Source organism: Mastomys coucha, chromosome X, assembly GCF_008632895.1.
Source record: "Mastomys coucha isolate ucsf_1 chromosome X, UCSF_Mcou_1, whole genome shotgun sequence".
NCBI classification, from domain to species: domain Eukaryota; kingdom Metazoa; phylum Chordata; class Mammalia; order Rodentia; family Muridae; genus Mastomys; species Mastomys coucha.
Window position 1 is genome coordinate 134,637,047 of NC_045030.1, and position 16,592 is coordinate 134,653,638.

Sequence of the window (16,592 nt, forward strand, 5' to 3'; positions counted from 1 at the left end):
CCTCTCCTCCCATTGATGACTGACAAGGCCATCCTCTGCTTCATATGCAGCTGGAGCCATGGGTCCCTCCATGTGTACCCCTTGGTTGATGGCTTAGTCTCTGGGAGCTCTGGGGGGTCTGGTTGGTTGATATTGTTGTTCTTCCTATGGGTTGCAAGCCCCTTCAGCTCCTTCAGTCCTTTCCCTAACTCCTCCATTGGGGACACTGTGCTCAGTCCAATGGTTGGCTGTGAGCATCTGCCTCTGTACTTGTCAGGCTCTGGCAGAGCCTAAATCCACCACAGTTTGTAGAGGGGAAATCCATGAATCTCTATGTCAATAGATTCCTTGATTTATTTCTACCATACCAACCCATGCACAGGTACACACACATATGCAAGATGTTTTATGCATAAGAATTTATTAGGAAAAATTTAAAGATGCAAGCTCTGAAGACAAATCTTATCAAGACAACTATAGTAGAGAAGACCTCATTATAACAGCAAAGAGGAACTAAGCTCAGTTCCAAATAAAACAGAAACAAAGACTTCCAGGGACCAAAGGAGAGAGTTATTGACTGAAACTTACTAAGAGATACTTAAAAGCAAGAGGAGTCTTAAACTGACTTCGTATGATTCTCGCTAAAGGAAGGCCAAAGATTTAGACATCTGAGCGAGGGATGAGGAACTTGATCAGATATTAATACTGGAGATTTAGAGGTTGAAAGGTACTAAACTGATTTGGTTGGATTTTTCCTGTAACTGGGCCTGGCATTCAAAAAAGGGAAGGGGGATGCTAGAGTAAGACCTAGCAAGAAGTCTAACAGATTCTGGTTTAAGGTTTAATCTAAGAGAGGGTCATTTTTTTCACACAGGAACACTGAGACCCAAAATTATTGAGAATGTGGCTTAAAGTCATTCATACTGTTAGGGACTGACTAGGGACTCCCCAGTACTCAGATAAATGTCTCTTCTACTAGTAGCATCCTACAATTCTTGCACAAAGTCTTGACAAACTCTGGATAAGTTCATGGAACAAAACTGTTTTTATCATGTTAGGAGTCTTTTTTTTAATATTTATGTATTTATTTTATATATATACGAGTACACCATTGCTCTCTTCAGACACCCCAGAAGACAACATCAGATCCCATTACAGATGGTTGTAAGCCACCATGTGGTTGCTGGGAATTGAACTCAGCACCTCTGGAAGAGCAGCCAGTGCTTTTAACCGCTGAGCCATCTCTCCAGCCCATGCTAGGAGTCTTATAGCTAGCTAGATCTTAGATTTAGTTTTCCCTCCTCCTCCTCCTCCTCCTGCTCCTCCTCATACTCCTTCTCACTGTCCTCATCTTTCTATTCTTCCTCCTCCTCTTCCTCCTCTACTCCTCCTCCTCCTGCTCCTCCTCATACTCCTCTTCCTCATACTCACTCTTCCTCATACTCCTCATACTCCTCATACTCCTCATACTCCTTCTCACTGTCCTCATCTTTCTATTCTTCCTCCTCCTCTTCCTCCTCTCCTTCTCCTTTTCCTTCCTCTTTTGTTACCTCACATCTCCTTCAATCCCTAATAATATCATCTTACATTCTTCCTAAATTGATGCCCTCAAGTACATTAAGACAGTGAAAGTGATTTAACTATCAACATGATAAAGACAAGATTAGGGGGTACTTTGAAGCAATTTTCACTGTTATTCTGTCTAACTTTCCTAGAATTCTGCTGCCTTGATCACTGCTAGACTGAACTGCTAGCTAGGAATTTTTTTCAGCAATACTAGAATGTATTTGAAGAAGAAAACATAGCCCCAATACTTTTAAAACCAATTTAACAACTTCCCATTTGTTAAACATGATCAAATTGTCGTTATTGAAATGTAGCCTCTGTGATATTTACAATAGGTGAAGAAAGCAACTTTGAGTGGATATTAGAATTAAAATATAACAGTTGACTCTATAACCTACCTACTTTCAGGTTTTTTTAGTTAAATTTAAGTTAGATTGAATAATTTGCAATTTCAAAATTTGAAATTTTTATAATTTGAAAAATAGTAAATTGAGGCCTCATACATAAAATTGACTTGGCATATAACTCATTAATATGTAACTCTTTAGAAATTAAACTCTTAGAAATTTTGCTATGATATGGTCCAAAGTTTCCTATGCTCATGAATCATTAAAATGTCTCATATAAAAAAAGATATCTTTCTGAATATTCTTATTATTGAGTCATTATAAAGCTAATACTCATATAACATATTTTCACGCCAGGCAGTAGTGGTGCATGCCTTTAATCCCAGCACTTGAGAGACAGAGGCAGGTGGATTTCTGAGTTCGAGACCAGCCTGGTCTACAGAATGAGTTCCAGGACAGCCAGGGCTACACAGAGAAACCCTGTCTCAAAAAACCAAAAAACAAAACAAAACATATTTTCACTCTTAATTATGCTAATAGCAATTCTAATCTAGTTAGTTGAGTGTCCAGACTATAAGTCGTTGGCTAATTTGTTGTATGTGGTTTGGAGACTATTTACATAAACTGAAATATATTATTCTAAGTTTCCAATTCTCAAATGTTCCTAAATTTTGAGTTTTAATCATCATTATGCTCTTTTAGCATCTAACACATAGCAGACAGTAGCTCTATATTTTGAAACGTTTTGATCCTTATATAAACATGCAAGTCAGGACAGTATAGATGACACACTTTTCATTACATTTAGAGAGATTGAATTATCCAAAGTCATGTAGTTACAAAGAAACAGGGTCACAAGGAAGTTCCAAGGTCTTTTAGCACCTGGCGCTCAATGATCTAGCACCATTTATTCTCTTTAAAATTCGATGTTTATAAATCATAGCAAGAACTCTAAGAAAAGAGAAATTGTGTTTAGAGTTAATTGATACTAACCAAAGAGTGTTCTACTTGTAGACTTTAATATTGTTACAAAATGCTCTTTCTTCAAATGGTGAATACTCTGATAATACATGCATTGAATAATATTTTTTTAAAAAGTTGTTGTAATACTTAAAATGGCTTGGGGTAGGATAATGCATGCCACAATATTTTTAAAGTACCCCTTTACTAATAGTCTTCATATCATAGGAAAATTGGAACATTTATTTTTAAGTTCAATGGCTGTTTATGCTTAAATATTTATAACAAATACTAATAAAAGATGGGCTCCTGATTTATTATAAAAAATTAAAATATGACTTTATAAAAGGTATTTGAATATGGCAAACAAAAGCAAAATTGGTAATGGTGTGCCCTGGTTTTATTTTTCCATTGAATCACAGGTGGGCTAATTATATTTTTGCCTGTGAGGTTAAGAAAGTTGACTGTTCCTATCACATTGGTTCACTCTGAACATCAAAATACATTTTTACTTTATGTTTGTATCAAAGGATGGCAGAGGTTTAAATATTTGTTCACAGTTCCTTTGTTAAAGAAAATGAAGGCTTTTGGTGAAATGGTACTATCTTGCCAACTTTAATGTTTTGAGAAGCTAATGTTTAGAAATGCCCAGTAGTAATGTTAACATAGTCTCTTAAATAGATCTTCCCTCCCATTAATGGCCAACAGCTTATTCTCTAGAATAAGCTCTATTTTTAAAATATTTAGTTCCCTATATTTCTGGATGGATCTATTTGCCTATTGATTGTGCTGTAGGTATAAGAAATGCTTACAAAGAGAATTATTGTTCAACTTGATCTATAATGTGAACCAGTTCTAACTCATAATCTTATTTTATACTGTGTGATGTCTGATACTGCTAACAACGATCTTTGGGCTTTGGTGAACTCTGATCTTCCCAGGTTTTCAAGGTTAGACTCTTCACTGGTCAGTTTCCTCTTTTATTAAATGCTTTATATGTGTGATAAGAGAAATGCACTTTATTATTGTGATTCATAAGTTATTGAAAAGTGATGTTATCCTCAAATACAACCCTATTGGGTTTTTGACATGTTTGGCTTATTTGTATTTGATATAATATCAGATTTTTGTGGTCTGATTGTTTGTAATCAATACTTTTATATAAATACCTGGTAAAACTTAAATAGCCAAACAAACACCTTTACATTGTAAACTGTATTAAGATATTTAGTTAAGCAAACATCTGAATAATTTCTAATCTCTGCATATGGATTTTATTTTCTTGAAATTTTTTTGCCCACAATTGCCCTAAGCTGTGTGATCAAAGCCATTTTCAATACCAGAGGAAGAGCACTATTACAGTTAAAATCAAACTATGTTTTTACTAGAATCCTAATTTAATTTTTGGAGACAGTGAAAATAGTGTGAGATGGCATAAAATTTCTAGTATTTTCTTTTAGTTGATAATAGAGCAGGGCCTTTTCATCAAATGATGTACGATTCTAGAAACTACAAATGGAGGCTGATGACATGCAAAGTTCCATTTTTCCCCATCTTATATCTTCTCTCATCATTATCATTGGGTTGGTTCAGAGACTATTCATTTTTAGCTTTATCAGCCTAAATTGCTACCAGACTTCTAGCCTAAATTGTACAAATTATGGAGTTTATCTAGAAAAACTTATTCTATTGTATTTGAGCTAAGAACTGTGGTTTTAGTTTTTTTAAGTACAAAGTAACCCCTAACCTTTCTTTACAATCACAAAAGGAATTTTTTGTGATTGTGATGTCTATTTGCTGAGCTAAGGTGATTGTATGATTTAAGTTTTCTAAATGTCAAAATTAATTGCTGTATTATCATGAACTTGCTTTTTCTTTGTCATAATCAGATAATTACTACACTATAAAACCACTTTAAAATTCTTTAAACATTAAAAATGTCATAAGATCCATTTTATCTTTAATTTTACTACTAATAATTAATAGGAATCACAACTATAAAAACACCAACATTTCATGGTTCTCACTATTTGGTAGGCACTGAACTAAGTACATTTTACCTGCTATTTCACTTAGTCTTTCCAACCAGGTAAAAGCAAAGGCCATTTTTGTTTCTATTTCATAGAACAAGAAATTGAAGCCAAAAAGATTAATAATCTTGTTAAGGTCACAGGGTTAAAATCCCTGATGGAGCTGAGATTTGAACCCAACATTGTAATTCCAGTACCCAGTGCTTCTAATCTCTGGGATATCCTGTCTTGTTGGTGTATTTTCATTGATTTAGAGTAATAAAAATTAGGGATGGTCATTAAAGATTGAGTTGAATCTCATGTCAAAAATAAGACCTTTTGTCTACTCATAAACACCCCACTCTTTTAAATTCCTATGTGTATAGGTTAGGTAGGATTATTTTAAAAATTGGACCTACATAAAACACTTTTTTCTTGAAATAAATTTTTAAACATTAAAGCTTCTATAGGTGAGAAGATATATGTGCTAGCTTGACTGGGGCTTTGAAATTATTTTCTTAAGACAAAAACAAATAGCCTCAGCATCAGCCACTTAGTGCTCTACACACACAGCATTTTTCCCCTACCTTCTTCCAAAAGGCTTGCCCAGTGCTAAAGCCAGCTAGTTGCTTAAGGGAACTACTATTTTTATTTAGAATGATGTGTTAAAAATGTAGTATACAATTTTAAAAACCCATGGAAATAGTTTGAAATAAATTTTATATATACTATACTGAAACAATAAATATATGGCATTTAAAACAGATCCCATGTGCCAAACACATCCATAGAATGAACTTAAAGTTAGTGTGCTTAGCTGTTTTAACTGCTCAGTAAGTCAGTGATCAGATGTTAGATGTTTGCCTAGCATACCTGAGGCCTCATGCTTGACCCACACAATACAAAAATTGCATAGTAGTAAATGATAAATGAATATATCTTCTTATAAATAAAGCAGTTGAACTTTTTTGTCGTACTGAAAATCTATCCCAGGACTTAGTCAAATGCTACATTCTCATTCCTAAGTAATTCAATGTTAATCTCAGTAAGAGGAATGGCTTGAATTCCTGATTGCTCTACAACAGTCATTCTCTAAGTGTTGGTCATGTGGCCAGCAGTGCTAAGGACTAAAGGACATATTCTTGGGCATCCTTCCCAATGATACTGGAATCAATACTCTAGGATGTGACCCAGGAAACTGTTTTGACACCTTCCTTCTCACAGAAGCATACTGCAATTTGAGACTAATGCTATCTTATGTCTCGTTTCAATTTGAGTCAAACACTTTTACATGGATTCCAGAAGCAAACATATCCAGAGTTGATTTAGATCGGAGTTTACTATGTTTAATAGAAAATAAATTACAAAGGTGTGGGGAGATGTTGCTGAGTTCGTAGACTACTTGGCTAATAGGCATGAATCCCCAGGATGTCTTAAGCTAGATGTTGTGGTATATCCCTGTAATCCTAGCACTTGGGAGGTTGGGCAGGCAGATGAGAAGTTCAAGGTCATTTTTTTCCTGCAATAATGAGTTCAATAAGAACCTGAGATACATGAGTTAATGTTCCAGAAAAGGATGTAAACCTAAAGGGCCTACAAACCAGCATTAATAACAAAACGTCTACATTTACTCAGTCAGCACCTGTGTATTTTATCCCACAAACTAACACAAAGATGACTGATATTTTTAAAACCTGGAATACTATACTTACACGTGGCCATTTGTTGTATATTACCAAGGTCCACCAGGTACAGAAGGTCCTCGTGGTCCCCCGGGAAATGGAGGTATTAAAGGAGAGAGAGGAAATCCAGGCCCACCTGGGCAACCAGGCTTACCTGGTTTGAAAGGAGATCAAGGACCACCAGGACTCCCGGTAAGAAATGAGACTAGACATTTAATGCTAGAATACTGTGGGTGACAGCTTTCAAAACAGCTATTCTGAGCAGCACATGGCTGCACACACATGGCTCACTGGTGAAGTAAAAAGAAAATAGAAGGCAAGGTTCCTACTCTTCCCACTAAATTGTCTTTGCTGTTTTATACTAAAAGAGTTTTGGTGAGAGCAAACCTTTGAAAAGGAAACTTACATATACACATCAGTGCATTGTATTTTGGATGAATACGTCCATAGGAAAGTAATTATGGTGAATAACAATAGTTTAGACTGTGAAATTAGAGTCAGGGTCAGGTTTCAGTTGCACTATGTTTCTAAGTTTAAGTTTCTCTCTTATATAACCACAATGCAGTTATCAACTTTGCAAAATTGAACAGAAATCAACTATTTTAATTTCTACTGTTTCTATTCTGACTTTATCAGCTGGTATAGTAATATACATTTTATTATTACGCCCTGAAGCAAGGTATCTGGACCAAATCATGTATTCCATTTAACTGCTGTGTCTCTTTATTATATAATATGAAATAGTTCCTTAGCCTTTTTTCTTTAATGACTTTAAAAAGTGTAGTCTCTCCTCATTTTAAAAATATAGCTGAGAGGAAGGGGGAGGGAACAGGGTTTTGTTTTTTGGGATTTTTTTTTGTTTTTTATTTTAAGTTTTTATTTTTTTCAGAGGGGAAACTGGGAAAGGTGATATCATATGACATGTAAATAAAGAAAATATCTAATTAAAAAATAAAAATTGTAGCAGAGGATTGCCTTATCTGGCATCACTGAGAGGGGACGCCCTTGGTCCTGTGGAGACTTGATGACCCAGTGTAGGGGAATAGCAGGCCGCTGAGGCAGGCATGGATGGGCAAGTGGGGGAGCACCCTCATTGAGGCAGAGGAGGGAAGAGGGGATGGTATATTGTGGAGGGGAAACTGGGAAAGGAGGTAATATTTGAAATGTAAATAAATAAAATAACCAATAAAAATAGATAAAGCCTTCTTTTGTCTAATTTGTCATTTTATTCAAATTCAGGTTGTATATCCTTAGTTAGAATACTCCAAGAGTGGTGAAAATACTGTCCTCATCAAGATTTCTCCATAAGTTTAGCATATATTAATGAGTTTTAAATGGAAAATTTCTACTGGGTTAATGGCAAAATGATGACTTTGTAAATTTTGTATATCTCCGCATGTACCATTTAGAACTACTGTAGGCAAGAGATGTCCCTTCTACTCTATGCAGTCACATATTTATTATGAATATGGGCTCATGTTTTTTCCCAGTGATTTATAAACTTTGAAACTGTCATTGCGTATTTTGATATTCTCATTGTTCCAGATTTGATAGCCATATTGATCTAGATCCAATTACATTCCGACATGCTTCTAGAACTGTTTTTTTCTTTGATACTTTCTTATATTTTGACATAAAAATACATTCTCACCTTAGGCCTTTTTCAGACCTACTATTAAAAACTTCATAGCCCTACAGTTAGTGTAGTACAGTAGCCTCTTCAATCATCTTGACATTATATGTTCTTCCTTTTAGATTCTTAAGCTATTCTCTCTCTTCCTTCTTCCCTCCCTCCTTCTTTCCCTCATTTTTTGTTGCTTTCTATACTACCAGTGGCTCCTCAACCTAACTATAGGTTAAGATGAATAACAAAATAGAATGAATAAGAAAAACCCTTATTTTCTTATTCACCATTTGGTACTTAACTATAGTCCCTAGATTATATTTGCCAAGTCTTTCAGACTATCATTTCTACATCTATCACTCCAGACCTAGAATACAAAGAAAGTGCTTTTTTTTTTTTTTTTTTTTTTTTTTTTTTTTTTGGTTTTTTGAGACAAGGTTTCTCTGTCTAGAACCCACTCTGTAGACCAGGCTGGCCTCAAACTCAGAAATTCGCCTGCCTCTGCCTCCCAAGTGCTGGGATTAAAGGCATGTGCCACACCACTGTCCGGCTAAGAAAGTGCTTTTTAATAACCATTACTTACTGAATACTCTACATCATCAATTTTCTAAGCATTTAACAAGAACTTTGTCATTTGATCCTTCCTGCCACTCCATAAAGTAGACATATTACTATTTTTTCTGTACTGCTGAGGAGAAACTAAGAGTGAAAGGTTAAATATTTAAAAGTCATGGATAAAAAGTGAGTGAGAAATTGGATCCTTCCAGTTTAGCTGGAAAAACAGCCCTCTAAGCTACTGTGCAATAATTGAATCTTTATTCCCCCTTCTCTACTCCGTCCTAGATATGATTCTAACACCAATGACTTTTATTTATTTAGGGCAACCCTGGCCGGCCAGGTCTTAATGGAATGAAAGGAGATCCTGGTCTCCCTGGTGTTCCAGGATTCCCAGGTATTTGAAAGAATGGTTTAAGATTTTCCTTTATATTTTTAAGTATTTACATTCTATATTCAATATATTGTTATCATATACACCTCCACTACCTTCTACCAGCTCACTGCATGTCTCTCTCCCAACTTCATGTTCTCTTTTTTGATTTCTACTACTACTATAGATACTGTAGTAGTACTAGTAGTAGTAGTAGTAGTAGTAGTAGTAGTAGTAGTAGTAATAGTAATAGTAGTAGTTGTTGTTGTTGTACTAAACAATTCTCTAAGTCCAACTAGTGCTGACCACATTAAGTTCCTTTGGAAAAACCTGTTTTTTATTTTGTTTTGTTTGTCTTATTTTCCTACATAAGGCTGTCTTGTTGCATATTTATGCAGTTTTATTTTATATATCATCTTTCTAGGAATGAAAGGACCCATTGGAGTACCAGGCTCAACTGGCCCTGATGGGGAACCAGGTCTTATTGGGCCCCCAGGTAAGAATTTGTCTTCTCCTAAGGCTGTTTAGGTTTGATACTTACTTAGAAAAATGAAAGATTTTTTTTTGTTCTTTATTTTACACTCCATAATTTATTTCCCCATTTGTTCTTCCTCCTACTGCTCTACATCCCATATCTCCTCTGCACCCCATATCCCACCTGACCTCTAAACTCCGTGGGGCCTCCAGTCTTGAGGGTTAGGTGCATCATCTCTGAATGAACCCATACAGTCCTCTACTGTATGTGTTTTGGGGGCCTCATATCAGCTGGTGTATGCTGCCTCTTTGGTAGTCCAGTGTTTGAGAGATTTCGGGAGTCCACATTAATTGAGATTGCTGGTCCTTCCACAGGATTGCCCTCCTCAGCTTCTTCCAGCCTTTTCCTAATTCAACCACAAGAGTCAGCTGCTTCTGTCCATTGGTTGGATGCAAATATCTGCATCTGACTCTTTCAGCTGCTTGTTGGGTCTTTTGGAGGACAGTCATGCTAGGTCCCTTTTTGTGAGCACTCTATACCCTCAGTAATAGTGTCAGGCCTTGGGGCCTCTCCCTGAGCTGGATCCCACTTTGAGCCTGTCACTGGACCTTCTTTTCCTCAGGCTCCTCTCCATTTCCATCCCTGCAATTCTTTTAGACAGGAACAATTTTGGGTCAGAGATGTGACTGTGGGATGGCAACTCTATCCCTCACTTGATGCCCTGTCTTTCTGCTGGAGGAGGGCTCTATAAGTTCCCTCTCCCTACTGTCAGACATTTCATCTAAGGTCCCTCCCTTTGAGTCCTGAGAGTCTTTCACCTCCCAGGTCTCTGGAGCATTCTAGAGGGTTCCCCTACCTCCTATCTCCTGAGGTTGCCTGTTTCCATTCTTTCTGCTGGTTCTCAGGGCTTCAGTCCTTTTCCCTCACCCAATACCAAATCAGGTTCCCCTCTCTCCCCAACTCCCTCCTCCCCCATACACTTTCCCTCCCAGGTCCCTCTCTCCCTCCCCACTTGTGGTTACTTTCTTTTCCCTTCCTTTGACTCTCCCTTCCAAGTGAAACTGAGGCATCCTCACTTCGGCACTTCAGCTTGTTGACCTTTTTGAGTTCTGTGAACTGTATCTTGGGTATTCTGTACCTTTTAAAACTTTTTAAAATTTTTTTTGCTAATATCTACTTATTAGTGAGTACATATCATGCACTTCCTTTTAGGTCTGAGTTACCTCACTCAGGATGATATTTTCTAGTTCCATCCATTTGCCTGCTAAACTCAGGATGTCCTTGTTCTTAATAGCTGAGTAGTATTCCATTGTGTAAATGAACAACATTTTCTTTTTTTAAAGAAATAAAAGATGTATTTATGTATATTAATACACTATTGCTCTCTTCAGACACTCCAGATTAGGTCATCAGTCCCATTACAGATGGTTGTGAGCCACCATGTGGTTGCTGGGAATTGAACTCAGGACCTTTGGAAGGCCAGCCAGTGCTCTTAACCTCTGAGCCATCTCTCCAGCCTCCCACACTCTCTGTATACATTCTTCTATCATGGGACATCTAAGTTGTTTCCAGCTTCTGGCTATCACAAAAAAGGCTGCTATGAACATAGTGGAACACGTGCCCCTTTGGCATGATGGGGCATCTTTTGGGTATATTACCAAGAGTGGTATAGCTGGGTCTTCATGAAATATTTTTTTTTAAGTATTCATTCTGTCTTTCCAAATTACCAACATAATTTTCTTATCAACATCATTACCTAGTTTCTTAATCTCTTTAGTTCTATTGTACTGATAGCCACCTTATTAATTTAAGATGGGAATGCCTATCCCATCCAACAGTAGGAAAGCTAGCCAGCAAGAATGGAACTTCCAGATCAGACCTAGCTTGATTTCTCTGAATTCTTTAACTCAAGTCTGTGATGCTTCAACCATAGGGCCCTACCATCAAGTTTTGGGTAACCAAGAGCCTGTAATGTTTGGGGGTGGTCTATGGTAATTCACTGTCCCCTGCACTGGACTTCTCATTTGTTAGCCTGTAGTATCTACTAGAGGTATTGTTGCTCTGGTATTGAGTAACTACATTTTAACTACTCTGTGTGTGTCTCTGTGTGTGTGCATGTGTATGTGAATTTCTACAATAGTAGGTTTCCATATGATATGTTCAAAAGTATTTAATGTTACTATCCATCCTAATTGCCCCTCCTCTACACTGCCCTTCCTTTCCCTACCCCAATTTAACCCTTACTGTTACTAGTCCCATTTAACCCTCAATAACCATGTTTTCTATCTCTCCTCCTCTGAAATTTCCTCTCTATGGTCCATTATTATTTCCTGACTTCTATGGATATTCCAAATGAAATGCTCATCTGATGGCTTAAAGCTAACAGCCACAGATTAGAGAAAATATGATATTTGTTTATTCTGGGTATGGTTTAACTACCATTCATTTACCTGCAAATTTCATGTTATCATTTTCTTAATATTTGAATAATATAAATATATTTCATTTTAAGTACCCTTTCATCAGTTGATCAATATCTCTAGGCTGTTTTCTTTTCCTGGATATTGTGAAGAGAACAGCAATGAACATCAATGAGCAGATACCTCTTTTTGGTATTACTCAAGAGTAATACAACTGGATTACATGTAGATCAGTTTCTGGCTTTCTGAATAACGTCTACTGATTTTCATATTGGCTGCACAAGGATGTACTCCTACCAACAGCAAACAAGTATTCCTCTTTTCCCACACCCATGCCAGCATTTGTCATTTTGTTTTGTTGCTATTTGTTTCTATATATTATATGTATATATATAAATTATATATATATTATATTATAGACATTCTGATTGGGTAAGATGAAGGCATAAAGTGTTTTAATTTGCATTTCCCTGATAGCTAAATATGTTAAACATTTTTAAATGATTTTGTATCCTGTGTTTAATGCATATATGTTTAGGATTGCTATGTCCTGTTTTTTGTTTGTTTGTTTGTTTGTTTGTTTCGTTTAGGTTTTTTTTTGTTTTTTTTTTAATGAGTGTAAAATTTCCCTCTTTATCTTCTGCTTAGTTTTAGCTTTAAATCTGTTTCATCAGATATTAGAGTAGCTACACTATGCTTATTTTTGATCCATTTTCTTAGAATATCTTTTTCCATCCTTTTACCCTAAAATGGTATCTATCAGTGGTCATTAGGTATGTTTCTTGATGGCAACAACAACAAAAAAGAGATGGATAGTTGAGAACATTAGAAGATATTGTTGAACAATATGCACTGATTTCTGATACTTTGTTGTTTTTAAATGTTTTATTAGGCTTCTTTTCATCCAACATTCTGAAATTTTAAAATCAGTTTCTTGTGCTTGGGGATCTTTAACCTTCTCTACTGACCTAAGTATTCCTGGAAGCGTCCTCTGTAAAGCTAGCTTATGGATCATAAATACTTTAAATATATTGTTATCCTATAAAGTTTTCCTTTGTCTTATTATGACTGATAGTTTTGGTGGATATAGTAGCCTGGGATGGTGGTGTTAGTTTTTTAATTTTTGGTTTTTCCTAGACAGGGTTTCTCTGTATAGCCCTGGCTGTCCTGGAACTCACTCTGTACACTTAGGTTGGCCTCAAACTCAGAAATCCGCCTGCCTCTGCCTTCCAAGTGCTGGGATTGAAGCCATGCACCACCACTACCCAGCTGTTGTTGGTTCTTATCAAATTGAATAACATCATTCCAATTCATTCTAACTTTCATAGTTTCCACTGAAAATTCAATGGTTATTCTGACTTTCTTTGTGACATGGTCTATTTCCCTTACAAGATTTAATATCTTTTCTTTATTCTGTCCATTTTTTATTTTATATGGGAAATTTATTTCCTGGTCCAATCTATTTGGTGTTCTGTATACCTCTTAGACCTTGATCTCTTTCCTTATATTAGGGACATTTATTTCTATGATTCTGGTGAAAATATTTTCTGTACCTTTTATGTTTTCTCCTTCTAAACCTATTCTTCCTAGATTTGGTCTTTTTATAGTGGCCCAGAATTCCTGTATCTTCCATTATTGGGATTTGACATTTTTTTTGGCTGAGTAATCCAATTCTTCTACCTATTGTTCAAGACCCAATATTTTCTCTTCCCCTTGGTCTAATCTAATGGTAAGGCTTGTTTTGTTTTGTTTTGTTTTGTTTTGTTGAGATAGGGTTTCAGGGTTTCTCTGTGTAGCCCTGGATATCCTGGAACTCACTCTGTAGACCAGGTTGGCCTCAAACTCAGAAATCTGCCTGCCTCTGCATCCCAAGTGCTGGGATTAAAGGTGTGCGCCACCACTCTCTGGCTAATGGTAAGGCTTTTATCTAAGCTTTTTGTTTGAATTTCTGAATATTTTATTTCAGGATTTTTTCATTTTGATATTTTGTCAGAAGTTCTATTTATTAAATACTATTTTGCATATCTTGAATTGTTTTGATCATTTAACTGTGTTTTTGAGTGCTTCAGTCTTAAATTCATTCTTACCTCTTCAAGTTCCTTGATAATTCTCATTATTACTATTTTGAAATACTTTGTTGTGTATCTTTCAAGTCATTATTCTCAGGGAACATTACACAAGTATTAATATTTTGTGAAGACATTGTTTAGATCATTCATGTTTGTATATCTGTGATGGGAACTCAAAATAGGTTGTTGTCTCTCTTTTGTTGAATGGATATTTGAAGCTCTGTTTCCTATAACCCCAAGTTATCATGTAACAGAGCAGCTGTATAGGATGTACTGTTTAATCCTTGTACACTTTAATGTTGATGTTACATGGAGTTCAGAATTTTAGAAGTAGTCCCAGCTAAAGCACAAGCTAATTAAATTTTCTAAGCACCCAAATAAACCTGCTACATGTCTAAATGTTAGAAAATCCTCACAGCAGATAGTCAGGAGGGTTGAGGGAAGGTTCTCAGGACTGATCCACATGTAGTAGATGCTAGTAGAATTGTTAATACAAGTCTAGAGTCCCTGTCTGAAGGAAAGGAGCAGAGTAGGGGTATGAGGAACGAGGGTGTGTATGTATAATGCTACTTCTTGGAGAGTGACAGTCTTTAGTCATGGAAAAGGGTTGAGTTGGTAACCAGTATCTTTGATTCTGCATTGACAAGGGGCTAGTGGTACATGGCAGCTATGGATGGAGTTGTCAGATGTAATCTAGGCTATTGTTTTGCTAAAGAGGAAAGGAACAAGGGTTCTTAGCATGGAAGAATGGAGTTAGTTGTGTGAGTCTAGAGTTTCCATCCTGATGGGGATTTCTGAAGGTGGGTTAGAAGGCTGAAATGGGATGGTTTTAATTTTCATGATGAAATAATTATAATTTCCATGAATACACTTCTGTTTAATATGGTAGCAGTTAAGTACATTTGTTTATTTGATTTTATTTATTTATTTATTTATTTGTTTATTTTTTTATTTATGTCATATAAATGTATCTTCTGATCTTAGGCCAATTTGGTATCTGTTTCTCTAGACATTTTCTCTTCACCATCTTTACTTTTTTATGTTTGCTTCTTAGGTCCTCCTGGGTTGCCTGGTCCTTCAGGACAAAGTATTGTAATCAAAGGAGATCCTGGGCCTCCAGGGATTCCTGGACAACCTGGATTAAAAGGTCTACCAGGACTTCCAGGCCCTCAAGGCCTACCAGGTACCTTTGTAGATCATTGTTTAAGGCTTTTATAGATCTTTATAGATCAATGTTTGAGAGCACTTCCTTGATTCAGTTTTTATATGCAAGTAGTTTGTCTCTCATAATGACAGTCCCAGCAAGGAAAAGAATAAGAGGCTAGCTGGGCCGTGGTGGCGCACGCCTATAATCCTAGCACTTGGGAGGCAGAGGCAGGTGGATTTCTGAGTTCAAGGCCAGCAGCCTGGTCTACAGAGTGAGTTCCAGGACAGCCAGGGCTACACAGAGAAACCCTGTCTTGGAAAAACCAAAACCAACCAAACAAACAAACAAAAACCAGTAAGAGGCTACCAGAGATCCCACTTCCCTTTTTCTTAAAAATGTTAAAATATGTTAAAATAGTTTAGGCCCAACCAGATTTCTTTTAACTACTTTGAGCAAGCTAATTTAAATGACCTGATTGTGTGAAAATCTATTTCTTTTCCTGTAGGTCCAATTGGCCCTCCAGGAGATCCAGGACGCAATGGACTCCCAGGCTTTGATGGTGCAGGGGGGCGCAAAGGAGACCCAGGTCTGCCAGGACAGCCAGGTAAAATGACTAAAACAGTGATGTTGGTTATGGTATTTATGCTTCCAAGGCCTTTGGATATAGGGCTGTACTTGGAGCTCTGACAACTACTTATGGACAGAGTATGAATAGCTGTCAAATCCAGAGCTGGGAGAAAATAGGAAGGTATATCCACAGAAATATGCTATGCCAGACAAGTATAAATATGTTGTCTCTTCTTTTATATAATGCATTAGAAATCCAAGATATTCTTCCTGGTATACAATGTAATTACTTTGCAACTATTTTGTTTTATTTTATTTCAGTAGGCTTAAACCTAGGGATTAAGTGTGCGGGACCGGCTTCTCCTGCTTCACTCAATTAATTTTCACTATTTAAATTCATTAACTACCTTAGAACAATGTTTGATCTTTCTTTATTTTGTGATGTTATAGAAGATAATTTCTCTCATAGAATGCAGTAAATATAGATAAAATGTTTAAATGATCACCATGGAACTTTGAAGATTGCTAGGCAGTGGTGGTGCACGCCTTTAATCCCAGCATTTGGGAGGCAGAAGCAGGCGGATTTTTGAGTTCGAGGCCAGCCTGGTCTACTGAGTGAGTTCCAGGACAGCCAGGGGCTACACAGAGAAACCTTGTCTCAAAAAAATAAATAAATAAAAATAAAAAAACTTTGAAGATTGTAGTAAAATCTTATGCTGAGAAAATATACTGATATACAGATTTTTAAAGTCAGTCATTACTATATCCTTTTTACAATATTAACTTTTATTTCTGCTAAATGTATTTCATCTTCTTGTT

The 16,592-nt window shown here is 36.4% G+C and overlaps 1 protein-coding gene across 1 annotated transcript in view; it reads left to right on the plus strand.

Moving 5' to 3' along the window:
• Window positions 1-16,592, plus strand: part of Col4a5 (collagen type IV alpha 5 chain) — a 186,436-nt gene that overhangs the window by 155,732 nt on the left and 14,112 nt on the right. Inside the window, exons 42-47 of the mRNA XM_031377745.1 lie at window positions 3,794-3,802; window positions 6,602-6,735; window positions 9,047-9,119; window positions 9,520-9,591; window positions 15,114-15,242; window positions 15,712-15,810. Coding sequence (XP_031233605.1) covers window positions 3,794-3,802; window positions 6,602-6,735; window positions 9,047-9,119; window positions 9,520-9,591; window positions 15,114-15,242; window positions 15,712-15,810 — 516 coding nt within the window. The remainder of the gene's footprint in view (window positions 1-3,793; window positions 3,803-6,601; window positions 6,736-9,046; window positions 9,120-9,519; window positions 9,592-15,113; window positions 15,243-15,711; window positions 15,811-16,592) is intronic.